At 33.5% G+C, this 27,651-nt stretch overlaps 1 protein-coding gene across 2 annotated transcripts; it reads right to left on the bottom strand.

Annotated features, from left to right (window-relative positions):
• Positions 1 to 267: 267 nt before the first annotated feature.
• On the bottom strand, positions 268 to 26,803 carry LOC130643508 (5'-AMP-activated serine/threonine-protein kinase catalytic subunit alpha-like). 2 transcript variants are annotated; one of them, XM_057449598.1, is made up of 12 exons: positions 26,646 to 26,803; positions 16,732 to 16,971; positions 15,875 to 16,096; positions 15,540 to 15,678; positions 15,016 to 15,188; positions 14,655 to 14,681; positions 14,205 to 14,357; positions 13,995 to 14,046; positions 13,618 to 13,698; positions 12,948 to 13,028; positions 2,429 to 4,205; positions 268 to 1,142 (listed from the first exon to the last, which is right to left on the bottom strand). In XM_057449598.1, the coding sequence occupies exons 2-12, from the start codon at positions 16,815 to 16,817 to the stop codon at positions 949 to 951; spliced, it is 2,985 nt and encodes a 994-aa protein (XP_057305581.1). In that variant the 5' UTR covers positions 16,818 to 16,971; positions 26,646 to 26,803; the 3' UTR covers positions 268 to 948. The 2 variants fall into 2 exon arrangements, with proteins under 2 accessions (XP_057305581.1, XP_057305582.1); XM_057449599.1 differs by lacking the exon at positions 268 to 1,142 and adding an exon at positions 1,755 to 1,812.
• Positions 26,804 to 27,651: the final 848 nt, after the last annotated feature.

Here is a 27,651-nt window from a genome sequence, read left to right as displayed (position 1 = left end):
ACGATTTGATTTTTCTAGTGGAAGGGGCAATACAGTGATTAAGGTTGTCCAACCATGGTTGTGACTGCCTTAGGAACTTTTTAAACTCAAAATCAGATTAGTGAAAGTTTTATTCCAATTTTAAAATTTTACTGTGTTAGAATGGAGAAAGTAGAATTTTCCGAGTTGTATAAGTTACCTCTGAAGGGAAGGGTCATGGCCGCTCCCTCGCCACTCCGTCCCTCTACCATTATTTTCAAAACGGACGAAGTGTAGTAAAAATTACAATCAAAGTGCAATCCAATATTCTGAGAAACTTAATCGTCAGAAAATGAGTAAAAGAATACAAATCGCTCTTGTATAAAAAATATATCTTCTGCAAATTTTAAGTCCGTAAAAATATTAGTCCCTTACACAAAATCTAGACAGTTTTTATTCGCATAATCTTACCAACATTATCAGTTTTTGCAGGATAATTTTGTTGAAAAAATTAACAAAAATCGATTTTTCACAAACCAAATCCTATCGAGACAAAAAACTCTCCTTTTGATAGAAAAATTTCAACTTAAATATAAACTGACAATTTTTGTTATTACTGCACTTAAAGCAGTTGTAATTGGCAAAAAACTTTAATGAAAACGTCAATAAAAATGGGTCGGTAAAAAAAAGGCCGGAAACAAATTTTAGCCGGTAAAAAATATTAGTTTCAAAGCCGAAATTTAATCACTTTTCACCGACTTTTTTTACCAATAAAGTATGTTATATAGTCGTGTGTTTTTTATTTAAAGTTTAGCAGTCATGTTAGAATCAAAGCAGTAATACTTGTGATTTTTCTTATTAAACCTTTACAAAAATGTTGGAGGCAGAACTTATTTCTTATTTTCACATACTAAATTTACATATCCTTTTATATACTTTATATAACTTTATAATCAAAACTTTCTATATGATAAACCTATTATAATATTGTTAAACGGGTGTTTCCTTATATGGGCATTCACGTTTGTCGTCTCGTACGTCATGTTCAATGTTCGTTTCACATGTTGTATTCGGTTCGTCCATTAATATGACGTCAATCAAGTGTTTCATATCGATTGTTTTCACCGCTGCAATACGCTTCCGGACATGATGCGATTTGTTCCCTGGTTTCTCGAGGCTGCGTTCTAAAATTATCAAAAATTGGGGTTAGTGGTAGCTTTTTTAAAGCGCAATTCCATCAAAAAATATATTGTGAAATGAGGAGAAGCGTACTGAAAACACCCTGGTCAGTCAACTACATATTTTTTTCTAAAGTTTATAGGAAACCGAGCAAAGGGCCTAGTAGCCTCGATTTCTTAATTTCTCGTGATTTTGAAAAACCACTTTGTAGCTTGTAACATCATGTAAGTAATTATTATTATTGAAATTATTTACCCAGGATAGCCTTTTTAGTTCCTTTTTATACTGCTACCAACGAGGATCCTTCTAATGGGGTCCTAGTGCACCTAAAGCTCTTATTTAAGCTACAAAAGTCGTGCAAGCGCAGCAATCGCTCAAGTAGACAACCGTCTAAGATATCAATCCTATTCTCATGCTTAGCACTAAGGAGAAAAGTTAGATTCACACTTTTATAGTCTCTGGCATGACTTGAACGGGGGTTTAAGCCCAAGACCCCATGCACTGGAAGCGAACGCTCTACCACAAGTCGGTAAAGAATTTTAACACATGTTATAATAAATCATATTCCATTTCTACAAATTTATCGCAAATGAACTTCGTATAGCAACTCCTCTTACCTTGGCTGAAACTCTCGTTACATCAATGAGCAACGCATACTGCATGCACAAGATTTCTCTAGAAAAACATGATCAGTACGATATAGTTTGACAGATAATTTTCTCCAATCCGTTAAAGAATGGTTTTTTAAAAAATTACTTTCTCAGCTTTTATTAAGCCCACTCTTACTAACGTTTATTTTTATTTAAAAAGCGTTGAAAAGAGCGATTTTAGATGTTTATTTGTAAGAGTTCGACTGCGAAAGTCTGGATAATTACTCTTATTAAAGACGACTTAAGACCGCGTCCAAAAAAATACTTAACTATTTAAAATTAATTTAATTAACTAGTTAATTAAAGTTAATTAAATCGTTCATAAATTCAGCTCCCAATTTTTTGAACGTTGAATATCTGAAATTTAATTAACTAGTCGTTAGCCCGTGGAAAAATCCACGGGTTCACCCGTCGCAGCTAAGCTACCATTTTGCGTGACGGACGGACGGACGGACGGACGGACGGACGTATACGGGCATTATAATATAGATTGTTTAAAAATATGTTCGGTAGACTTTAGAAATTGATTAGGGGACTGCGGTCAAGAGAATCTCATGCATGCAGTCTGTGTTGACCCGGATATTTAATTATCAACATACAACAGAAGAAAATCACAAAAAAAATCATATTTATTCACAAACCTTTTTTAGCAGTTTGCTTTTCTTGGAAGCACAATTCTTGTTTTTCTTTGGCTTCATAACGTCCTTCTGTTTTGTCAATTTTTTCTTGGTGCGATATGCCATCTACGTTTTCATTCTCATCTAAAACGTTGCTAATTTTTGTATTTTCAAGATGAAGCTCGTCTACCATTTTGTCATCTTCTTCGGATTCGTCATTTTCCACTGTATTTTCCATTGTATTATTTTCCAACATATCTTCCTTGATTTCATTCGGTAAAGTTACCACATTATCTTCCGGCAACGGCTCTAACTTTTTCATATCATCCATCTCGCTTGTCTTCATCGTCGCGCTGTCTAGAGATTGAGACCTGGTGCCGAGTATGAACGCTTTTCTTTGTTCCTTTAAAGAGAGCGATCGGTTTGGTTTCTTTATTGATTCATCGTTTAATATACTTCTATGGTCTGTGAATACAGCTTTCTTTCGACCACTTATTTTGCAGCCTTTTGTATCGCGAATATCAAAGCCTTTGATTTCATTGAAATCCGTATCTACGATTGTGTTTTTACAGAACGAGACATTTTTTTGCGGAACTGATGCTCCCTGGTCAGTCTCTATCACACTGCTTTGATTTATGGAAGTGAGTGATTCCTTCTCGTTTTTTGTGCAATCGTCCAGTACTACTTCTGACGGATTGTTTTGGGCTACCTCCGTTTCTACGGCAAACGATTGATCAATATTTTCTTCAAATTTTTTGGCTTTTTCGTTTGCTTTGGATGGACTATCTGAAGTAATACCATGTGAAGTGGTACTTTTCTCATCTTCTGTTATAATTGGTTGAGTATTACACACAATGTCGTTATTTTCATCTATGTCCTCACTGACTCCTTTAACTTCGACACTGCAATTTGGCGCCTTGCTTTCTTGTGCGGCGTTGATTTCGATAGAAGCTTCATCGACCGACGCAAAACTTCCTTCTTTCATCATTTGCCTTCTTCTTTCATCTAAGAACATTTGTGTGTAATGTACAGGTGCTTCACGACTGTATTTCCTGTGATGGCTTTCCTTTCGCAATCTGGAAGGTGATTCTGTAACAGGAGCGTTGATTTCATCAGTGCTTGCTTTGGATCCAAAATCGTTGACGCGAATTTCTATAGACGGCACAGGGTGGTTTGTTTCGTCTTTTACATCTTTCACCTCAGACACAGCTGTGTTTACATTTACGACATTTTCGTCACTTGTAGAATCTGATCTTAACACCACATTGTCCTTTTCTTTCTTGCTTTCATTGTGTGATATCTCTTGTTTGCTCGCATTGTCTAACTTATTTTCTTCGCTAGTTAAATTAACAATGGCCTTATCAGGGTTCGCGGGCAAAATGTTTGTATTTGAAGGCCTACTTGAGGCTTCCTCTATTTCAATTAAATCAGTGTTGCCCACGCTGTTTTCAGTTTTATTAATGACTCTTTGATTTACACAGTCTGTCAAATTGTTTTTACTGTTATTCATTTTTCTATTCTGCATTTCGTCATTTTCAATCGTAATGTTTCCGTCGGCACTCTGTTGGATTTGTTCGCAAACATTACCAATTCCTTTATTTTCACATTGTGTAGTACTTTGCGAGCAATCTACCACGTCTGATGGTTCTTTGTTTTCTGCATGTTGGTTAATCTCTTCTTCATTATCAGGTGTGGGTGTATTTCCTTTGGGTGTATCTGTTGACGAGGGCGTAGAAATGGGCGTAAAGGTCGTATCTTCAGGGCCAGGAGATACACATGGTGATGCTGAAGGACTTACGCTCTAAAAAAATCAAAATAAATTTTATATGTTATAGTCTAAAAGGTACAAGAATTTACAAATATAAGTACAAGACTTGGACATGCTGAGCTCTCAAACGGTGTCTGTTATTTAATGAATTGTTAAGTCGATATAAATTCGAAACCACGATTTTAATGGCGTGATTTTTATGTGACAAGCTTCAAATTCCTGTACCTTTTTAGCTCGAGAATAGTGTTCCATAACTTTTTACATCTATCCAGTTTATTATTTTATGACAAAAATAACACTATTCGATAAGAAATCTATCTAGTTTTTTGAAAGACAGTATTCTTAACATGGGTAATAGGTGTTACGTGTATTTTTAAGCCGATCAACTTTCGAGATCAAAAAATGCATTTCGCGAATATTAAGTCCTCTCGAGATATTTCTAGCAGGCGTTTAGAGGATTAAAATAGATGATTTTAAAGTCTTCTTGCGAAGAATGTTTAATGCGAATATTAATTCCATTTGTTCCTGTGCGTTAAGAAACCCAGTTTTGTTGCGGCGAATGGGGGATAATAAAATATGTTCATTTTAGCGAATAAGTTATTTCTAATTATTACAGGAAAATTATTTTTGCAAGTTGAACTTTCAAGGGATTTTCGCGCGTACATGTTTTCGTAAATATGGATAAAATTCGAGACTCAATAATATGAACTAAAACGAGAAGCAACACCAAGGTAGCCAGAGAAGACCCTCATTTCGGAACAAGTCGCTTGACGAGATCATTAAAAAACATTCAAAGCGCAATATCACTTCAACCATTCTTCAAAACCATATGATCTTATATATGTTTTTTGAACAGCGTTTTAAACTCTGCGCAATAAAGGAAACAGGTAAACAAATTTTCAAGAAAAAATTGCTTATACATGGAGACGGGAGATGCCTCCCTCTTAAAACACAGTGTGAAATACAACTAAACTGTCCTTAAACAATCCTTTTATCATGCGTTCTCCTTCCCAGGGTTTCTCTTGATCTATGTCATCACAAAATTCCCCTTGAAAAAACAAAGACAATTATTTGCGATCATTTGCGATCATTTTATTATTGATTTTGACACTCTTCATATCAACAGCCCATCAAGTTCCTTAAATCAGGGAATATTATATCCGAAAACATTGGATTTAATGTGAATGACATAGTCATTTGCACATGCATTTAAAAGCACAGCTTGTCATAAATTGACATAACAAGGCATATGCAATATAAGGCATTTTGTTACATGGATACTGTGGGTACTTTACCTCAGACACGTCAATTAATAGTTTCGGAACAAGACTCTGAAAGTTTGCATTGAACTTATTTTCGTACAGGGAAAAACAAATTAAGCCTTTTTTCTCATATGGAAATGCGCAAAAGATATGAAACATGGGCATCCGACCAATCATGACAAAATCATCACAAAACCTTATATAATATACTGTATCCCCTAGGCGCAGCCATGTTTTACCGCAAAAGGGAGAACATTTTGCAGAAAATCAAGAAGTACATTTACAATTAGATCCTACTTATAATTAGTTTGTTATTATTTTAACTAGAAACACATTTTAAACATCTGCCCGCCCACTCATTTGTTGTTATGGACGTGTTGACGTCGAAAGGTCCAAAACTAGAGATGGACTAGAGATTGGAAAACTGCTTTAATATTTTTTAGTTGGACACCTTGTAAAATATTGTAGCTGAAAGGCGTAGAGTAAAGGCGAATCTCCACGGGACCGTTTTTACGACGATCGTCATCAATACTCGTATTGGTCGCGATTTTGTGATCATAACGAAAAGTTGAATTGGTTTCTACTTTTCGTCACAAAAATCGTCCAGTGGAGATTCAGCTTAATGCGAGAGTAATTCATGTAGACATCTTAAATAGACAGCATCCACTGTTAAATAAATGTACGTACACATATTGTACTATAGCTCTGGAAGTCTCGATACATTAGTAGTTCAAATTATATTCCAAATCTTTAAGAAACTCCACGTTAAATCTTTTTAATGAATAGAAACTTAGAAATATTATCGACAAGATGTAGAAAGCATGTGTAAGCGAGTCAGACTTCAATAGCTGATCACGCATGCCCAACTTAATGTCCCTCAGTTAAACAAAGTTATTTTCAAGGTTTTTTTTTAATATTATGTCAACTTTGAGCTAAAAACAACTGGATATACTATACAGTAGACGTCCGTTAATTCGAATGCCGCTTAATTCGAACTTTCCGTTATTATGTCTTATATTTTGAGCTGCTTAATTCGAATTCCGCTAATTGGAACATTTCGCTAATTCGAACATTTTTTTAGTCCCAAAGCTGCATTATGCTCGTTAATTCGAAATTTTGTGTATCGAGTATCGATAAATAAAATCTTAAGAGAAAATAAAAAAAAACGTTTTCATTTTTATTTATTATTTTTGCATCAATGGTGGCAAAATTTCTTTCAATTAATCAATTAAATTGGCATTTCCAATCAAATAAAGTTTACAAGGAATTTGGAGGCCATGCTCATCGCGAAACAAACAATGTTAAAAGATTTTTATAAAAAGTTGTAGTAAAGTTGTAATAAAGTTATATTAGGATAAAACCTTGAAACACTTTTAAAATCTTTGTTTTTTCTGAACTTCCGATAATCCGAACATTCGTTAATTCGAACAAATAATTTAGTTCCTTGCGTGTTCGAATTAATGGACGTCTACTGTAATATAATTTTCCAAATCAAATCTTGATCCTCTTAAAGGTAAATTTTCATTATTTTTTTGTTAATCTTTATCTTTATATTGGATTATAATTATGTGATATGATTAAAGAACATTGGTTTAATACATTTAAATTTGTTTGTTTGTTTAAAATAATTCTGGGTGCTTATAATTCTGGGTGAATTGTTATAAGCAAGAGATCTGGAAAAACATTGCACAAACCATCTATTTATTTTTTCACATACAGTTGAACCATGTAGTTCGAGCTTCTATAATTCGAATAATCATATAAATCGAACGAATTCTCCGGTCCCGTCCGAGGTTACTCTATAATCCTTATAAGAAAACTCTTATAGTTCGAACTCATGTAATTCGAAAAATCATATAAATCGAACAATTTTCTTGGTTCGTGAGCAAATTTTGATCATGTAATTCGAATTTTGCAAATTTTCGTCTGTTCAAAGTTCTAAAACTCAAATTTTACAACAATTGAACGTTTCAATGAAATTCGAACTTTTCCAATAATCGAAATTTCTCGTGAAATTCAAACTTTTTAGCAATGGAACGTTCTGATAAAATTCGAATTTTTCAACAATCGAACGTTGCAAATAGAATGTTTTGAAAAAGTATTTTGAGTGTTTTTGTTTGCCTGTTTATATTTTACATCATTTCCAGCAATGGCATCCAAGAGGTAACACAATGAGAAGACTTTGAAAATGAGGTACAAGGATCTAGAAAAAGGGCGCTTGAACAAAGATGTAACCAAGGAATACAATACTTCCATTAGAAACTTATTTCTCAAATACTACGCGTCGTTTTACTTCATAGAATGTTGCAACGTTGATAATTAATGGCGCCGTAAACCCGTTAACACTTCCTCACCAAAATTCGGCCGAAATCAAACTTCTATAATTCGACCCCCTTGTAATTCGAACAAATTTTGAATCTCCTTGAAGATTTCCTTGAAGATTCAAAATATATCCCGTGCACATATAAAAAATCCGGCAAGTTCGTTTTGCGCAATGAACAGACCAGTGCACTGTGCTCGTTGGTTCATTATTTTTTTTCGAAAAGTATATTACAAAGAAATATTTCAGCAAGACTCATTCTGGATGAAAACATGACCAAGGCTGGAGAAGATAAAAATTCTAGATAAATCTATATGTTCGAGTCTGTAAATTACATACATGCCAGAAAAATAGCCATTTTTGTTTTTCACCGCCATCAGCTCGACTTTCGTGTAAAGGCCGGAGCAAACGATTCCAACATTCCATCCAACACACATCCAACACCCATGTTGGGTAAGTGTTGGAATCGTTTGAACGAAAGTAAAATTTATAAATCTCATATATTCCAAACTGGCCTCTCATTTTGACCCACTCTCTTGTTTTACCCCTTCGAGGCTTTTCGTCATCAGAATCGGAGAATTCTGATAAAATAATCAAGAGGAGCATGTCTTCTGCCGCCGCCATGTTTAGTTTGAAATAAATGAGTAGAACATGTGCTAATAAATGAATGATCGACATTGTTGGATAAAGCTAATGTTGGATGTTACGATTAAACGCTTTTAAGGGCATCCAACATTCATCCAACATTTGTCCAACAATTCATTTTTGATGTTGGATGGAATGTTGGAATCTTTTGCCCCGGCCTTAAGTCACTAAAACCGAAAACTAACAGCCGTTCCGTAGCCCCTTTAATTCAACTTCTAGAACAGATAATGTTATCAACCAATCAGATTCAAGAAATTAAAATTGTCTATCCCGGTCCGTTCAAACTTCTATTTATAAGCGGAAATTAATATTTAGGCTTCAGTAAACAGAAGAGCTATATAAAACAAGTGACCAGCTCGAAATAACTATATTTGAATTAATATAGTAAAACGATAGACTGAGTTATAACAAACAAGCGGAAACAAAAAAGATAATTTACTCCTTGGGTTATATTTCTACAGACAATAGAATAAAATTGTTTTTCAATTTAAAAAAAGACTTACAATAAATAGTCGCATTGCTTTTATTATTAGTTAGAATCCTTGAAGAAACATTGCAATGTTACTACGGTTAGTTTTTAACTTTTAACTGCGGATTAACAAAGAGTCTGTTTAGTTTCTAGTAAATAAATTGTGGTCATAAAAGTTTTATTTAGAATATATAGCACGTGTTTAATATAACTTCAGATTCTCGTCAAATACTCTTATCTCGTGCAGTCTTGTATAATACTCGTAAGCAAATCTAAAAGACGAAAATTATTATCTAATGGGGATTGTTAGTTAATTTTTAAGTTATGACTCAAAAAGAAATTGACAGACGGTACAATAAAATACAATGAAATATTATGACGCTATAAATATGCAGGTACACTCCAGAAACAAAAAGTTGCTTTATATATTACGCATAATATACAGACCAGATGAACTGTTAGTTCTTAACCATAATCTACAGACCAGATTAACAGTTAGTTGTTAAGCATAATATACAGACCAGACATGTTACTTTCATTCCAGGTTAGTTTCTTTTTTTCTATATCAATCACTATATAGTCATCATACAAGTTGAAGTTAATTTCATCCGATTTGTCACTCGATACGATACCATTCGATTTTGAATCGATTATATCGAAATCAAACACGAATCCGCCATACGTTTTGCACACTTTATTTATCGGGTTGTTATTAGACTGATCATTTGCATCGAATGGTCTTGGTGTTAATGACCGTTGCGAGCAGACGCTATCAGTTCGTGTTAAGGAAGAATCATTATCGTTCATATGGTCTTCCAAATCGATTGTTTCGTATACCTTTCTTATGTTAACAAAATCTAAATACTCAGTCTCCACGGCTCCACTTTCTTCTACCGTTTGAATTTGCATGTTTTCAAACTTGTCGAATATTTCGACGATCTCGTAAGCGCTATTTGTACTCATGCTTCTTGTAGTTGAGTTATCGTGCGTTATAGATAAGTTGCTAGAACTCGATACTTGGGTGTTAATCGGTTTCTTCGGTGTAGAAGTGTCAAAGTTTGATTTAACGCTGTCCATAAACACACTGTCGACATCACTGTTTGCTTCAACATTGCTAGTGTTTTTGTTTTTATTTTTTTTGTTGGTGATGAACACTTCAACTTTTGAAGAAGTTTCATTATCGCTTTCAGAACTTATATCTCCGTTCATATGTACAACGTTAGATACGCTAGTACTGGTGGAACTATTAGGCGTGATGGAAATCATATTCTCCTCTTCCTCAATTATATCACTAGGGTGATCTTTGTTCGACTGTCCGTTCCGGTGACTGTATTTAAAATCCGGAGCGAAGTCCTTTTCGTTAATAATTACCGCGCTTTTAAATGCTTCCGGTGGCGTATGAAAGTCGTCGATTGAGATCTTTCGAGATATAGGCCTGCCTTCAAAAGTGGCTTCTCTCTCGAGTTCAAACTCGCTTATTTCTGAAGAAAATGATGCGTATAGAATAGCCTGTCGTTTTATTCTCATAATCTTTCGCTTCCTTTTTTTCCCCTTTTGTTGCCAAAGAAGCTCCAACGTACCATGTATCCGTTTGTCCCCGTCACTAACAACGTCAGAAGCGAAATATTTCTTCTTCTTTTTCTCTGTACCCGATGAATTGTTATCACTTAAACTTTCTTCGCTATATTCGTCGGTATATTCGTCGGACTCTTCGTCGTCATCTAACGGAACGTATTGTTTTATTTTTCGTTTATTGTCCTTTTTTACTTTAATAGAATGTAATATATTTTTCATTAACTCAACTTCACAAGAAGTTATTGGAGTGACGCTGGAAGCAGGTCGGAATGTTTTTACTGGTGCATTAGTGTTAGTATTATCTCGCAGTGGATTGTAGGTATTATTATCTGGGATGGGTGTTAGTGGATTTGTTAGTGTAGCTGTTGTAGTGATATGCTAAGAAAGTTAATAAAACGAATAAGTAAATACATACGAAACATCATGCTTATTGTGAGAACCTGTGTTTACAACAGAAAAAATTCTAGCTTTTCAAAAACGTTAACATTATTATTAACATTATTATCTGACAGAAAGAATTAGAAATGAAAACAAATAGTTGTTTCAAAACTACGAGAGAAACATAAGAATCACAAAACCTTCCAGCATGCGCTAAAGAAACTCAAAATCCAATTTCTATTTTGCAAGACAACGATTAACTTCTGCTATTACATGTCATTCTCTCATAATGTTATTAATTAAAAAGTCTATTATTCATTTATAAAGGACTGTCAACAAGAGATAAGTTTGATTCAAAAGTTGAATGCAACTATTAAAGGGTGGGAACACGCCATGCGAACAGCTATTGTTAAACAGTAGGGAAAAACGATTACAAATGCAGAAATCGTTCAAAAACGTATGAGCAGAGATGGTGAAGGTGATTTTGAACTAATTTCTTTTGCTTGTGTAAGTTGGGATGGGAAGCGAGGATGTGGAGCGAGGAGAGGGGACTATTCTAGTAAACCCAAATATTAAAAAGTGATTCAAATTATCGCGAAGAAAGGGAATGGATTTGTCTCTCCGTGACTTCCGTAGGGATTACACAACTGGGTGATAAACCAAAAAAAAAAAAAAAAAAAAAATAGAACAAGAAAAAATAAGAAAATGAAACAATAAAAATAAAACATAAAATAAAAATAAAATGCATTTCCAACTCGTGTTAAAAACTTCCATGAATCTTCTTTACAACTAATCAAACAAGATTTGTTGTAAACATGGAAAAACAAATAATTTATCGATCTTCTCACTAATCATATTTTTGCAGCTTTTATTTGAGCTTGTTAATCAAAAGACTAAACTTCAACACATGAAGGATCACACGAAGGTGCGATCTTAGTATTTTAATATTACAACGCTCCTCCTGGGTGGTCTAGATTATATTTTTAGTAACGCGACGGAATGCAGTAATGTTTTAATTAAACGTTTAGGTATTATTCACATTTTCTAAATTAAAAAGAGAGCGTTTATTCCAAGCATTTTGCTATTTCAATTTAACTAAATACGAATTCTCGGTTTTCGGGATTTTCCTCTACGTTGGAGCACAAATGAATGCAATATCTAAACTTGAATCTCCTCATAGTTGCCATAGTAACAGGGTGAACATATGGCCGTAGTTTAAGAGAATACAACATCTGGGTATAACAATGTTTTCTTTAAAAAACATTAACTTGATTTTAAAGCGTAGAAATACAATACATTAACATAAGTTGTACGAAGTTCCCAATCAATTAAATCTCATATTTTTCCACAACAATTATTCAGCATTGAAATATTTCAATGCGTTTTAACCCTGTTTGTTTCAGGTGATTTGAGCCGTAATCTGCAATTAGAGATAGCAAAGAGTACTTCAACAGTATCGAAGGACCATGATTTATACCTCTTTGATTATTTGAAAGCCTCGAGTAATATAATTGTAATACCGATTCATTATAGAACCAGATACACTAGGACTTATCTCAATCGGACACCTTTGGTGCTTATAAAGATGCCGGTCTATACAAAATTTGCTAAGCGTTTGGCGTGAAATCAGTCAGATCGTTCTGACTGATACTGTCCGTTTATAGAGCTGTTCGCTTAGACTATATTCGCTTTATACAGATTCCACTTATTTATAAAGAAGAGTTTCGGTGGCATATTATTCAATTTTTTTGGAAACCTCATAGTTTCGTTTTACTTAGGAATTGTAGTTGGCATTTTAATATAAGTTTTCAATTGCCTGTCGCAAAAATGTGGAATTATTTAACTTGCTAACATCATGATTTACAATCTGACTAATATTGAATTAAACTACATTATATACCTTAAAACAAATTGAACTTCTGATAAACACAACCGATCTGCTCACAAGACCCTCTTGTCCTACATTATTTAAAACAACCGGGACCGAAAAGCCGTAAAATGATACAACATAACTCATATCAAAAAGGCGTTTCAGCCAAATATAAATGTTGTACAAATGTAGAAAATTTGAAAAACATATCTCAATATTACCACCCAGTAGACAAAGCATAAAATTAGATACTAACCTCCTCAGGAAAAGTAGGTAATACTCCTTTTCTTAGGAACTTGGAAAATCTTGTGATTGCGTTCAACTTTTGAAATGATTGCTAAATTAAAAATATTAAGTTCTAAAGAGGGGCGAAATAGCATTTACAATAAAAAGAATACCACGGTACACCTTTTTCTATCTTCAACTTGCCCTTATTTCTATTTTTGAAAGTTGCCTTATTGCGAGAGGAGGGAATGTGCTTTATAAAAATCTCTAATATACAAATTTTCTTTGAAACATTTTTGTTGGGTCTGTCTCTTATGAGCAGAACACGCTACACTAAATGTCTGGGGAGATATTATCCGAACAATTAACAGAACTAGTTGTTCTCGTTATAATTTTTTGAGAATCGGATTTTGATCCCGATGTATATGTTACGGCCAAGCCTATTTTATTCAGCTTTAGCCATTTCAAACACACTTTAACATTAATATAAAAGAGACTAGCCTTTATTCTGTGGTATCCGTCGTACATATTTTACACATCGATATTGTGTATTTTTTTCGCCTGTTAGCATGAAGTAGCATAATTACTCCGCTTTGGGTCAGAAATAAAGCTTTGGTGCGACCATTTTGAACACACAGTAAGAGACTTCCACATGTTGTTAATGATAGTTTCTACGAAATACAGAAGAAGTTTATTCTTACCTGCCATCTTCTTCTAGCGACAAACGCTTTAAATCTTCCCGTTGCTATGATAGACGAGTCCTGACGTTTTCTTGGTCCACTCTACGAGAAAATGTCGTCTTAAAAATATACATGTATATTTTTGACAAGAAGTCAGACATGCTCCCTGCAAAATATTCGCAATGCAGTGGATGGTATATTTCCGTAAAAATAAAGTTATAAGCTATTAAATAGGGTACATTAAAGTTTGTAATTGACATAACGTATAAACAGAAGCTGTTGGTTAATGAAACTTCAAACGCTAGTTTTATAAAATATTTGGTTGAAATTCTATGTTCGCCTACTTCTATACTGAATTTGAAGCATAAACAATGAAAAGTTAAAAAAGCAATTCTTACGATTGTTAATAGCCATGGATGAGTTAGACAGTCCTTCACCGTGCTCCTCTTGCTAAAGAAAAAAGATTTCAATAAAAAATATTGCTTGCCAATATTGAATGTCAAGTTACGAAGGCAAATGACTGCAACATCCTTGTGCCAATATTTTGAACACATCCAAAACAAAAAAACAAAACAAAACAAAAACAAGAAAATCAATAGTTTTCTTACCTCGGTCTTTTGATGAGTAATTCAGACACAAATAATTTGGCATCGTCTGATATTTTATCAAAATATTCTTCGTCAAAATGATAATCCACTTCGACAATGTTTGCATATGTTTCTTGATTGTCGTCACCCAAAAATGGTGAGCAGCCGCTTAATCTGAACGAAAGGTAAACAGAATTGAACATTCTAACTTTAAAAAGAGATAAGTGACACATATGCCAAAAACTCAAAAAAACGTTCTAGCTGCATTCTTTTTTATTCTGTAACGATATTAAGCCTCTACAATTAGATTATAAACATGGTTGATTTTAATTAGTTTGGTGTGAAATTGTTGCCCAAAAATATACCAATACCAAAACAGTCATATAAACACTACAAGGTGGTCTATTGGGTAGATTATTAAAAATTTGCAACGGAAAACACTTCTATTTTTATTTGTAGAGTTATACTTACAGAATATAAGCAAGAACACCTATTGCCCTAAAATAAAAACAAGAAGTGTTAATGCAGACACTTATTCTAAGCTACGACGACTTGTAATGTAATGTAAGATTGCAGGTGCAACTCCCAACTCCGGCACAACTTAAATGTAGTGTTGCCAATCCATTTATGGCCACAAACCGGTTTGCGCAGACAAGTAGCTACGTTAGAGGAAGTCCGATATAACATAGTTACTGTCAAGGTGGAAGAAGAGAAGTGAAAGACGTTAAAATAGAACCTTCATGGATGTTAAACATCTTGTTACTTCCTTACATTTGTAATTATTTAACAATTTGTAATTATGAACCCATGCATAGATTTACTTTGCCCTTACCACATGTCTGTATAAAATCCAATAGTTTCATAATTGATTACTTCTGGTGCCACAAACTCTGGAGTACCCATCATTTCACGAAGGTCTTTGCCAGGTTCCAATTTTTGAGCAAGACCAAAATCAACAAGTTTGATGTCGGTTTTGTCAGATGACTTTAGGACGATATTCTCAGGCTAAAAAAGCGTTAAGAAGGCGGAATGTGATATAATTTATATATAGAATATTGTTTTTCCGTTACTCCTAGTGGTTGACTGTATAAAACTCAGACTGTGGAACATAAAAGTACTCTGCAGCTTTTTTTAACTTCTACGTCAAAATTAAAATTTTGGTTAGAAATACTGATAAACAAAGTAAACATGTTTTTTCAATTGTCTTTATTGGAAATTTTCATTGTTTACAGATGTAGCAAAAAACAGTTAAACAAATGTCCATGTGACAATCCCTCCCCATAAATATGGTACTCCTGTCCAAAATTTCCTCAATTAGTAACTTTTAGCTAAAATGATAATGGCATAACCACTGACCTTGATGTCCAAGTGTACAATGCTTGAATCATGTAAGTGTTCAATGGCTTCTAACACTTGTTTCATGTAGCAACAAGCATCAAGTTCTGTTAAATACTCCAATTCGCAAATTTTGTCAAATAACTCGCCACCAGACAAACTAGAAAAAACACAGCACAGCTTGCGATACCTTGCGAAAAAACAATTCTGCAAAAAAACATATTCTTATTAAAAACGTATATGCGCGACAAGACATAGAGCTAGTCATATATGATATCATGATATTTAAAATATAGTAATAAAAACAAAGTGAAAGAGAAAAAAGTATAAAAACAACAAGGTGTAAAGAATCTTACAGCTCCAACACTAAAACAATCTCTGGTCCCAGATCAAAAACATCGTAGAGTTTAATCACTTTATCATGGCTCAGCAGATTCAAAATAGAGGCCTCTCTTTCGATCATTTCCCGACTTAATCCTGCTTTACTAGTTCGGGTGCGTTTCAGTTTGATAAATTTTGCAGCTACTTCTTCGTTGGTTTCTTTCGAAATGCATTTCTTGACAACAGCAAATTGACCTCTATAATGGAACAGTGAGAAAAAAATAAATCACTTTTTGCTCAACCTTGCATATAATCAAAGACTGCGACTATACCTAGATTTAAAAATTACTACCAGAAAAGATTTTGCTGGATCGTTTGAATGGTAAATTCCACACAAAAACAGTAACTCTTTATTTTTTTATTAGAACAATTGAAAACAAAAACAGACAAGACTTAGTAGAGAACTGGTACCCCTTTATATCATCGTCGAAAACAAATGCGAGACGAAGAAATCAGAAATATACTATAAAATGCGAGTGTACTGTGTTGTCTATTTCATTCCCGCCATTTAAATGAAATTAACAACTCGTTATTATATATTCCCGAATGAATAAAATAAAGAACAAACTTGTTGGTAAAAAGAGAAATGAATTTTACGTTTTGTTTTGGTAATTTTGTTTTATTTTTAGCGTTTTGATTTACTCTGTGAAGTTTCTGCAGTTTTTGTTTAAAATTTGATTTTACATTACTGTACTATTAACAATTCAAACGCGCATGCTCAGAACGTTTTTTTTCTTGAATCTTTTCAAGCAGAATATGGCGCGGAAATAACACTTACGTATATATCTTTTCTCTTCAAGGTCATTAATATAATTTTTTCCTTTCTACTAACCTGCCTAATTCTTCTTTGATGTCGTAAAAGTTTTCGATCTTTTCCTTTCGACACTTTAACCCATTTTCTGTTGGTATTTGCGTCATATTTATTTAGCGTTGTTACGCTCTTCCGTCGTCGTTATACGTCTTTTTGCCGTTGTTACGTTCTTCGTTCGTTACACGTCGATGTTGCTCTTTCGTGCCGTTACTGTTGGTGCTCCTATACCTTTGTTAAACTTCCTTTTTCGTAATGTATTTCCTAAAATTTAAAGAAAGGAAAACTATTACGGTTACAATATTACGATATTACTTCAAGCGGTATTTCTTTAAATTTTTATCTTTTATTATCTGCGTTTTTGCATTTCTTCATTTTAATCTTTATTTTAAATGCAAAGCAAACAATAAAAAAGTTGCACAAAGCATGCAGCATTAAAACTCTGTTTCAACACCATTAACATGCAATTACTGTATTCAAGTGATAGCTGTTAATTATTTTGTCAATTATTTCTGAATTTCTTTTCGTTTCTATGTTACAGTGTATTGTGTTTTGAAATAATAAAAATCTTTAAGTGTAGTTGTAAAAACATGCCACAACCTTGCAGTGGGTGTGATGGAAAATACGACAAAAACAACATGTTACAATATCTATGTTATCGAATCAAATCTTATTAATCTGAGTATTTGTGAAACAGGCATTTTTGTCACTTTTGGTCAAAACAAAAAATTTATTTAAAAGAAAAGAATATTTTAGAACTAACTAAAAGGGTGAACTGTATCGCAACAAAACTTTGGCCATGCTAAAATCTGTCAATACTGTTTTTTGTATTGTATTGTAAATATAACAAAAATTCAGATTTCTCTCAAAACATATTCCGATTTTTTCGCGCCGACTCTAATTTTATCCAAGATTATATTAGTATTAAATGGTTTGCTTAAAAGAGACAAACAAGTCTGTTTTTTTTTAATTTCGTAGAAAATATTAATAAAAATAACAAAAATAGTAAAAATATTAAAAATAAAAATGACAAGAATTCTACTGAATTATGCTTTCATAATTTTTACATAATAACATCTAAATATATAATATGATGTCTAAGTCATTTCGAACACACAAATTACAGGCAGGAATAATTCCCCTCACAGAAGTCTCAAATGGTACTAGAGAGCAACATGTGTTATGTCTTCAAACGCCTACACCTCTATATACCAATCTACAATGTTAGATACTTTATCTTGGAAAAATTTGTCGGAGAAAAGAGAAAAAAATTTCCTCGAGTGACAAATGATCTTGCTGACCAATAACTTTTTTCCAGGGAACGTTTTTCCAGATAAATAATAATATCGTAGACAATCATACGCCACCAAGCCTCTAATCACTTCACCCCCGTCTCAGTCAAGCAGTTGCTATACTGGTGCATGTCTTGTTTTTTTAAAAAATCCGTTTATAAGAAAGTGATGGCTGAAGTTTCCAAAAAATAAGAATCCTTCAGTGCTGGATTTTTAGACTTCAAAAAAAACAAACAACATATTTTCACATTGGATATCTTTTCGTGAACTCTTCGTGTATACGTTTCTGTGATTGAATAGCGTACATGGACAAGTCGACGTCAACTTCATTCGATATATGTATACGTTTAAGAAACCAAATAAGAAATTTTCAGTAGTAAAATTGTCAAAAAATTAAGAAACTGTCAGTACTTGAGTCTTTGAATAGATTTCTTAACCTTTATCTGAATTCTCAGATGTATGTTCAAGTTGATTCACCTTTTGCCCATGTTTGAAGTGGTGTTGTGAGCTATTTTTTTCCAAAGAAACTTAAAGAAAAGGTGCAATTAAGAAACAAACAAACAAACAAATAAGTAAATAAAATAATAAACAAAAACATGCTCACCATACATTCAAAAAGAAACGACTAAATCTATTAAAGTCCGTCTAAAATATGGAAAAAAAATATACGCAGCTAATTTGAAAAAAAAACATTTCACATCATTTCAGAGTTGCATTGTGTTTTAGTTGACAGAAAGTTAAACATTTTCTTTTTGCGTACGCAAGTTAATTATATAGCGGGGTTAGTCGGCACAAAGCTGTTTAAACGTACAATACTCCGTTGCATTCCAAGGGACGCAGTTAATTATGGAAATCATTAGCACAATTAATAAGTTGTTTTTAACACCATAGAGTGCACATCATTCGTTTGGTCTCCTTCGCAGATGTTAATTTGATATAAGAAGTTCTCTGTATTTTTGTAACAGGGTTTATTACGACTAGAATGTACCTCTTCGCGGAAAGAAGTATAAGGAAATAATACGTAAGTAGCGATCTTAGAATAAAAGTCATATATGAATCAAACTCCTATTGGAAGTAACAAACCGATGTAAAACGAAATAAGTTTTGGCGCTAAAATCAAACTAAGTTGCATTTTTTAATTAAAGTCATAATTGGAAAGAAATTCTGTAATGATTTTATAATTTTGCGAGAATTACCCGACTTCCCTGATATTTTTGCATGTGTCATATAATGAGACATTCATTAACAAAAAAAAGATATGATCCTAATTTCATAGCGTGCACACTTGCATGGGAAAATTTGTTGACGGAAACGAAGAAATATTACTAAACTTAATATCAACTTTGTTATTATAGAAAGATTCCCTTTAAAACAGCATGTCATTTTTTGAAATCTTATTTGATAACAATACATGCCCCATTTTTCCAGCAACGAACAGCACTCTTTCCTATGCACTCCTCCATTGGTGGTTGTTGTGTGGAAATTCACGTGCCGTAAAATTTGTGTATATATTTAGATTACAAATAAAAAAACGTGAAATGTTCTTTTAAGTTTGAAGAACAGCATGTTTTTATTGTTTAAAAATAGGTTAAATATAAATGGCATAATATAAGTAATATAATACATAATGTATACATAATACACAACTAAGTAAGGCACTTCCTCATATACTAAGCTCTCCAACTTTCATGTATTCCTTTATTAGTCAAATTTTAAGTCATATGTCCCAGCCCTCGAAATTAATAGTTCTTTTTACAAATAGAATGACGATTTGCACGATTGCTGTGTTGCATAGAACAAAAACAATAACATTTTATTTTAGATTAGTAATTAGCGGCAATTTTAACGTCCTTGAAAATTCCATTCTAACGACTGACTTTTTCTTCCCCCTAAGTTGAGGTATATTATATTACTGCATGAGATTTGAATAGCATTGCTCTAACTTATTTGCTGGCCACACAGGTAGGTTTGCGCTCAGTAGATGGCTCCAAATAGACTGACAATACTACATATAAAGTGCGCCGATGTGGGGAGTCGAACCTCATTACAAGTTAAGGCTCTACCACTACACCATCTTCATCTCATCAGCACCCTGAAATTCATCCATGTTAAAAGCGAATTAAAAACTGTGCTGTTTAAAGTATCCAATATATTACATATATATGTAACATATATTTTTTTATTTGTGATAAAAAGGCGGAAAGGTGTAAAAAATCTGCTTATATTCGCAATTTTTTGATGTCTAAAAGCTCGGGAAATATTCTCGTAAACAGTAATCATTTTGTACAATGATATGGCGTTAGTATAAATTTTAAACATAATCTCAACGGATATTAATACTTTATACCAGTTATAAGGTTAAAATTCTTGGAAGCAGCAACATTAAAAGTTAGTTCCAAGGATTATCCGTCAATTTCTTAAGTACTGGAAAACGATGTAAACTATAAAGTGGGTAAGACGGCTGCTAATAGGCAAAAGAAAAAGACCCAAAGTTAACAAAAACATGTTGGAAAGAGTATACATATCACATTCCAAGTCTTAGAATGGAGCTGAAGACAAAATCTTTTTGCCAGCTATATTGTAATTTTTCTTCCCTGTGGCATCTTAAATCGCTGACAAAATATAATCTTGGGTTATTTGGTTAAATTTGTAATCTGAAGCTGTGCTGATTCTTGCTGACGGCAGCAAGATTCTTTTTCATGATATTATGGCACTTCTCTGGGTCTATCGTGAATTATTCCATAGTTCCGCCATGTTAGTTAGCAAACCCACGTGTGGACGAAAGTTACAGTTGTGCAGCCTTTTCGCTGTGGAAGTTTGACGAGTTGATGGTTCTTGCCAACTTTGAAAAAATAGCCAAAACTACTGCCTTTAAAAATATTACCACTAATCTGTTCAGTCAATATCATTTAAAAATATCGATATTGTCATGTCACCAACAAGCAAGTTTATTATAGGCTAGCTACGTTTTGACAGCTACAGCAGCTACAACAGTTAATGACAACTTGCTTGTTCATGACATCTTAATACAGTTGACGCTCTTCATTTCGACGCTCCTTTATTCGATAAGCTCTCGCTTGCGATTAAATTAAAAGTTGCCGTCAAATTTCCTTAAGAAACTCTCATAAACGAAGCTCCATTATTTGACATTCTCTTATTCGATAAGCTCTTGTTTTTGATACAAATCTGAGAACCCGAGAAGGAATTTTGCTCCCTTATTCGATTTCTAGAGTGTAAAAGGCCTTTACACGGTTTCGAATTTCGAATTTTGAACGAACTTTAGGCTTCGAATTTTCTAAAAGTTTTCAAAACAAACGGGTGAGGCGATACAAACAGTTGACAAAAAATTGCGACTGCATCGGCGAAATCAACGAAACGAAAACGTAAAGATGTCACTTTGGAAACCAAATACAAGGCCTTGTTGGAGTTAGATAAAGGAAAAACTAACAAGCAAAGTTGGCTTGATGTTTGATGTTTGATATTCCACAAAACACAATTTCTACATGGAAAGGAAATAAATCCAAAAAAAAACCAAAAATAGTCGAGGCATTTTTAAAAGGCGGTATTTGAACCAAAGGGGCAAAACTAACAAATTTGATCAAATCAATACAGCTATTCTTCAATGTAATGTATTAAGTGGTTTAAAAGATATAAATAGCGCAATTAATTTAGACATGGTGACCACTGTCCTGGAATGTCCTGGAATTTAGTTTTTGTCCTGGAATGTCCTGGACTTTCCTTCTTTTTTAGAGATTGTCCTGGAATGTCCTGGAATTTAGTTTGAAGGCTGCATATTTAATTTTTAAGGATCATCAAATTCTTTTTTTTAGGCTTTCTTGCTTGATTTCTAGTTTTATCATTGGTTTAGTATTTATCTACCATGGTATATCTTTGTTATATTTCACTTGACCTTACCTAACAATTAAGTTTCTTATAGTTTACTTTTTATTTCTGTTTAGAACTAGACTAAAAGAGATTACTAATGATATAATAATGCCAAGGAAATCAAAATTTTTAGACGACTGGCTAAAAGATCCAAATTACAAGAGCTGGCTTTCCAAAAAAAATGAAGGCTTTGGAAGATGTAAATACTGCTCGAAAGATATTTGCGTCACAAATATGGGCGAAGCAGCTATCAAAAGTCATAAAAAAGTAAAAAACACACTGAAAGAGAACCTGTTAATTCTTCTGTTCTCCCTTTTGTTACCGGTAACCAAAATGTAACAGATTCTTCCAAGCTAACGTACTCTTCTGAGCCAACATCCTCTTCTGAGCCAACATCCTCTGATAAAGCAAGTTCCTCAACTAAACCCTGTCAAGGTACTTTAGATTCCATGTTTGAGAGAGATCAAATATTATTTGCAGAAATCCGCTGGGCTATGAAGGTGGTCCAGGCTAACTTTTCCCAACGCTCTTGTGATGGACTCAGTGAACTATTTCATGTGATGTTTCCTGACAGCCATATAGCAGAAAAATTTTCTTGCGGAAGAACCAAATGTGGCTATCTCATTAACCATGGTCTTGCTCCATATTTCTTAGAAGTCTTGATGGAAGAAGTCAAGAAATCACCTACATATTCGTTATCCTTTGATGAAAGTTTAAACAAAAAACTACAAAAGGGACAAATGGATATTTTGGTCAGATATTGGGATAATGAGAAAGATATTTCCATAACAAGGTACATGAACTCTGAATTCATGGGTGGTGCAAATGCAGAGCAAATACTCGAAACTTTTTTGAATGGGTCCAAATCTCTTGATCCAAAAAGTCTTATGCAAATATCTTCAGATGGACCAAATGTCAACCTAAAAATTCTTACTTTATTTTCTGAAAAACGTGATCTTGATGAACTAGCTGGTCTAGTGAATATCGGAACATGTGGCCTGCATACTGTACATGGAAGCTTGAAAAATGGCATCAAGAAGTCCGGTTGGGAAATGGGAAAGGTGCTGAAAGCTATGTCAAAGTTGTTAGATGAATCACCTGCCAGAAGGGATCTGTACGAAAAGTTGACAGAAACAAATATTTATCCACTGCCTTATTGTGGTCACAGGTGGTGTGAGAATGAAAACTGTGCAAATCGAGCAGACACCATATGGCCTGAATTTGTGAAGTTCATCAAACATCTAGATGGTCTTATAAAGTCCAGACAGCCACAGGGGAAATCATTTGCAGTTCTTCAAAAAGCAGTTAACGAATCCTTGATGCCTACAAAACTCAAGTTGGTAGAGTTCATCGCTTCAAAGCTTAACAAATTTCTGAGAGGCTTTCAAACGGATCAACCAATGGTTCCATTCCTATGTGATGTCCTTAAGGATCTTCTTACTTCAATTATGAAAATGTTTATTCTAACAGGTAAGTTCACGAAGATCTGGTACAATATACAACAACAGAAGCTATAAATGACAGATACTATGAAAGACAACTCACTAATACTATTTATTTAAAGGATAGAACGAGACAGATCTACAGTACGTCTACAACAACATCTACATCTACTTATGACTACATTGACTTGTGTAAAAGTTACTGCACTGGACTGGTAAATGCCGTTTGTTTATCCTTTATATATTACACTTTTCTTATTCTGCTTGAGAATTGATTATTTATTTAACACCGATCTTTCCTTACCATTTTTGATTTTTTGATTGATACCTTCAGATACCATCAAAAAGGCTGATACAACAATGAAACTTTTAAAGATCGATGTCTCGGATAAGAACATACATAAGCACTCTGAAACGATTGATGTTGGTATGGGTGCACAACTCCACATCTCACAATTTCGGAGAAGCGGTGATTTTAAAGGAAGTTCCCTTCGAAATTTTCATCAAGAAACTGTTCTGTTCTTATCCAGTGTGACCAGTCACATGGTAGAGAAATGCCCCCTGAAACACATGATCATTCGATGCTGCAGTTCAATCAATCCCAACAGGCTGGCCATTAGGGATGAAAGAGAAGTTTCAAAGTTAAGATTTTCCAAGATGTTAGAAAAGCTAACTTCTTTAGGGCAAGTCACCCCTAAAGTTGCTGCTGATGCTAAAGAACAGTTCTCAAAGCTCATTGATGATGTTGTACCTGAACACCAGGAAAAGTTTCTCTCATTTGAAAAGTTTGATCAAAGGCTAGATACATTCTTTGCCCAGTTTCTAAAAACAAAAGGTTTTGAGTCTTTATGGAGTATTTTTAAGCTCGTATTCTGCCTGAGTCACGAACAATCTGCTATTGAACGAGACTTCAAAGCAAATAAAGAATTCATTAAAGAGAACCAGTCAGAATGTTCGCTGAAATCATTAAGAATTCTGCACAATCACATGATTGCAAAAGAAGTGCGAGCACACAACATTCCAATTACAAGGGAATTAGTTAAGTCTGTCAAGTGTGCAAGATCGCGTTATGTTGAAATTAATAATGAAAAGAAGAAGTTAAAAGTGGATTCTGGAAAAGCATTGAAACGAAAGGTTATTTCAACTGAAATTGAAGAAGTGCAAAGGAAAAAACAATTCCTCCAAACCAGTATAAACACTCTCATTAAAGATGCTGATGAATTGGCATTGAAAGCATACACAAATGCTGACTTTCAAATCCTTGGACGATCAAACGATTTACGAATGTTAGCCAACACCAAGAAGGAACAATTTGACGAGTTGGTTCAGATGGAGCAAGCATTAATACTTCGAAAGGATTCCATTGTTTGATTGGAAAAGTATTTTGTAGTCTTATGTTGCTATTTTGTTATTGGGGTTAATTTTTGTTTGGCTAGCTAGTGTTTATTTTAGTTCAGAGATTGAATTCTTATGTTGTTACAGCTTTTAGTTTTAAGCTCAAAGAAATACATGACTTTACTTTATTTGTTGTCCTGGAATGTTCTGGAATTTTTTATTTCTTTATCAATTTTATCCTGAAATGTCTTGGATTTTAATTTAAAATGTCCTGGAAAAAAAGGTCGCCATGTATAGAAAACTTTATGAAAAAGCTGCCAAATATAGAAGATATTTTCCCTAAGAACTTAGGTTAGTCTCCTTTGTTATTTGCATTCCATTCTCTAATTCGGCATTTACCCCCAAATATCGAATCAGAGAGACTTCCCACTATTCGATAAGCTCTCTAATTTGATGAATATCTCCTTGAAATTGAATTAGAGAGCGTCAACTATCTATATTAATTTCGTTGCACTAATTTTTTTTGTCAGCGATTGTAGCTAGGCATTTATATCAACACATTAACATTGAAAAATTAAAAAGTAGGTTTTTACAAGCGCTGGTTTTAGCTAAGAACATATTAAGGAAATTTGAGTCCTGTATAAGATAATAAGATGATAAGATCACAATTTCTAACGGTTCTTTTACATGTTAAACAGTGACAGTATATTAAAAGACCAGACAGCTTTTAATGGTTCATAAAGACTCTCAAAAACTCGAATCGTTGTGGTACTTCGCAGTAATATATTGACACAAAGTTGACATAGCATAAACTCGCAAATTCTTCCCACACTGTTAGCAGCGTAATTTTCTATTTTAGCAAAATGCTCTACTTATACGCAGTTTAATTTTTGTATGACAGACAAGTTAGTTAAAATAATGACCAACAAACCTTTTATGCATAATCTAACTAAGCTGTGACAGACATTTTAACAATAAAGATTAAAAAAAAAACATAACCTGTAAATAACCATGGATTTTCTAGTTTTAATGAAAATATAATGAAAAACAGGGTGTGATAGTTGTTTTTAAATTTTCACAAAATAAAGTTATGGTCTGAAGTTTAGCGGAGATGGTGTAGTGGTAGTGCATTCGACTTCTACTCATAAGCTTTCAGGTTCGAGTGACCACTCCGGCGCACTTTAAATGTAGTGTTGTCAGCCCATTTGGTGCCATCTACTGAACGCTAACCGGCTTATGTGGCAGGCAAGCAAGTTAGAGCAATGCTATACGTATGTATAGCATTGCTCTAACTTGCTATGCTATACTATGCGGTAATGTAACATAGTTACAGTTGGAGGGGAGGAAGAGCCAACCGTTAGGATGAAATCCCCAAGGACGTTAAGACTTCCCATTATTTATCTTACTCATTTACTGAAGTTATGTATGTTTTAAATCTTTTAATTTGCTCATTTTGTTAAGGAGTACGTGTGTCACTATAAGAACTTGTTTCATACGTGCTCATACGGTATTGCCATAGGAAGGATAAGGATACTGTACTGCCCCCTTCATTCTTCATCAGGCGGAAAGGTAAAAATTCTTATGCAACAAATTGAGAACAAACAGGTAAGAACAAGAAGCCGACATTCTAATTTAAATTAAGAAGATCAAGGATAATGTCAATAACGAGATTATGAAAATATTCAATTTTTATTTTTAAAAACCTATTTTTCACCATTTTATTTTTTTTTAAAAAAGGGTTATAACAAAAATATTTCTTTCACTTATTCAATTTGATAACATAAAGTATTTTCTACACCATATTACAAGTTTAGAAGAGATTGCTTTAAATTAAAACTTAATACATTCCAAAAAAATATCCGATCTAGTGATATCTACATTATTCTAGATTTTCAGGATTTGCTTTATTCCTTAAATTTCTCCTCTCATGATGCCATGTAAGCATGTCCTTGGACAAAATCAAAACAAATAACAACATATTTACCTAAAAACTGCCGGATGTGATTATTATGAGATATCTCTGTAGTAACAACTTTAAAATCTTATTCGTGAAAAAAACAACTTTATGAATTTTTTTTTCTGCTAACTTTGGAAAGAATGTGTAATAAATATTTTGCGCTTAGGATGTAAAAGAAAAGTCAATAACAGCTCGATTCAAATACAAACACGATTTAAAGATAATTTCATTCCCATTAATTGTTCGAAATTATAATTTTTGGCGGGAAAAAAAAGAAAAACGTTGGAAAATTCATCTGCCTTAGAAACACATAGCGTTAAGGACATCTCATATGTCGAGCTATCGGCTAACGTTATTGTTACATTATTTTATGTTTTAATGACATAACCATGGAAACCATATTCGACGTCATTAATAAAGTTGAAGGAAAAAACAAGAAAGAAGCGAATACACAAAAAGCTACAAGAAAGGAAAATTATAGATTGTAAAAAAAGTTTAAATGATTTCTAGGTGAGCAAAAAATTGTTTAAGTAAAAAAAGTCTGGCATACCTTGAATGCTGCTAAATCAAAAAACTTCCTTAAAAATTTGCTTAAGTTGGTAGTTGGGCGTTTAATTAATGGTGGGCGTTTAGTAGGGGCGTTGTTAATAAAAATCACTGCAGCAAAGTGTAAGACGACAACTTACACGCGACAAGCATTATTGTATTATTAATAAACGCCCAATTTGTGATCGATAAACGCCCTTTCATTAACGCTCTTACACGATAAATTCCAGTTTGTGTGTATCTCTCGAATATCAGAGATTTAAAACTTATTAACACCAATAATTTAGGCTTTGTTAGTTACAACGGACCAACTGCGATGAAGACCTAGGGTAAACGCTTTAAAAAGCTTCTTTAATATTATCATAAATAGTAACTTTAAACAAGACATGTCATTAAGTCTTGAATAAATAAATAAAGAATATATAAAAGAGAATGTAAAACAAAAATATTTTAGTAAAATACAATACCAAAATAAATAAGTCAATCT

Source organism: Hydractinia symbiolongicarpus, chromosome 1, assembly GCF_029227915.1.
Source record: "Hydractinia symbiolongicarpus strain clone_291-10 chromosome 1, HSymV2.1, whole genome shotgun sequence".
Lineage (NCBI taxonomy): Eukaryota > Metazoa > Cnidaria > Hydrozoa > Anthoathecata > Hydractiniidae > Hydractinia > Hydractinia symbiolongicarpus.
The sequence above is the reverse complement of the archived record's forward strand: the minus strand, read 5'-3'. Positions and strand labels throughout refer to the sequence as shown.

Excerpts from the sequence above, each read along its gene's own strand:
- LOC130643508 (XM_057449598.1), bottom strand. The coding sequence starts at position 16,817 with ATGACGCAAATACCAACAGAAAATGGGTTAAAGTGTCGAAAGGAAAAG. Across the intron at positions 14,682-15,015 it reads GGATTTTATACAGACATGTG|GGCAATAGGTGTTCTTGCTT; the intron begins GTAAGGGCAAAG and ends TTTTTATTTTAG. Across the intron at positions 1,143-2,428 it reads AAAGCAAACTGCTAAAAAAG|AACGCAGCCTCGAGAAACCA; the intron begins GTTTGTGAATAA and ends TGATAATTTTAG.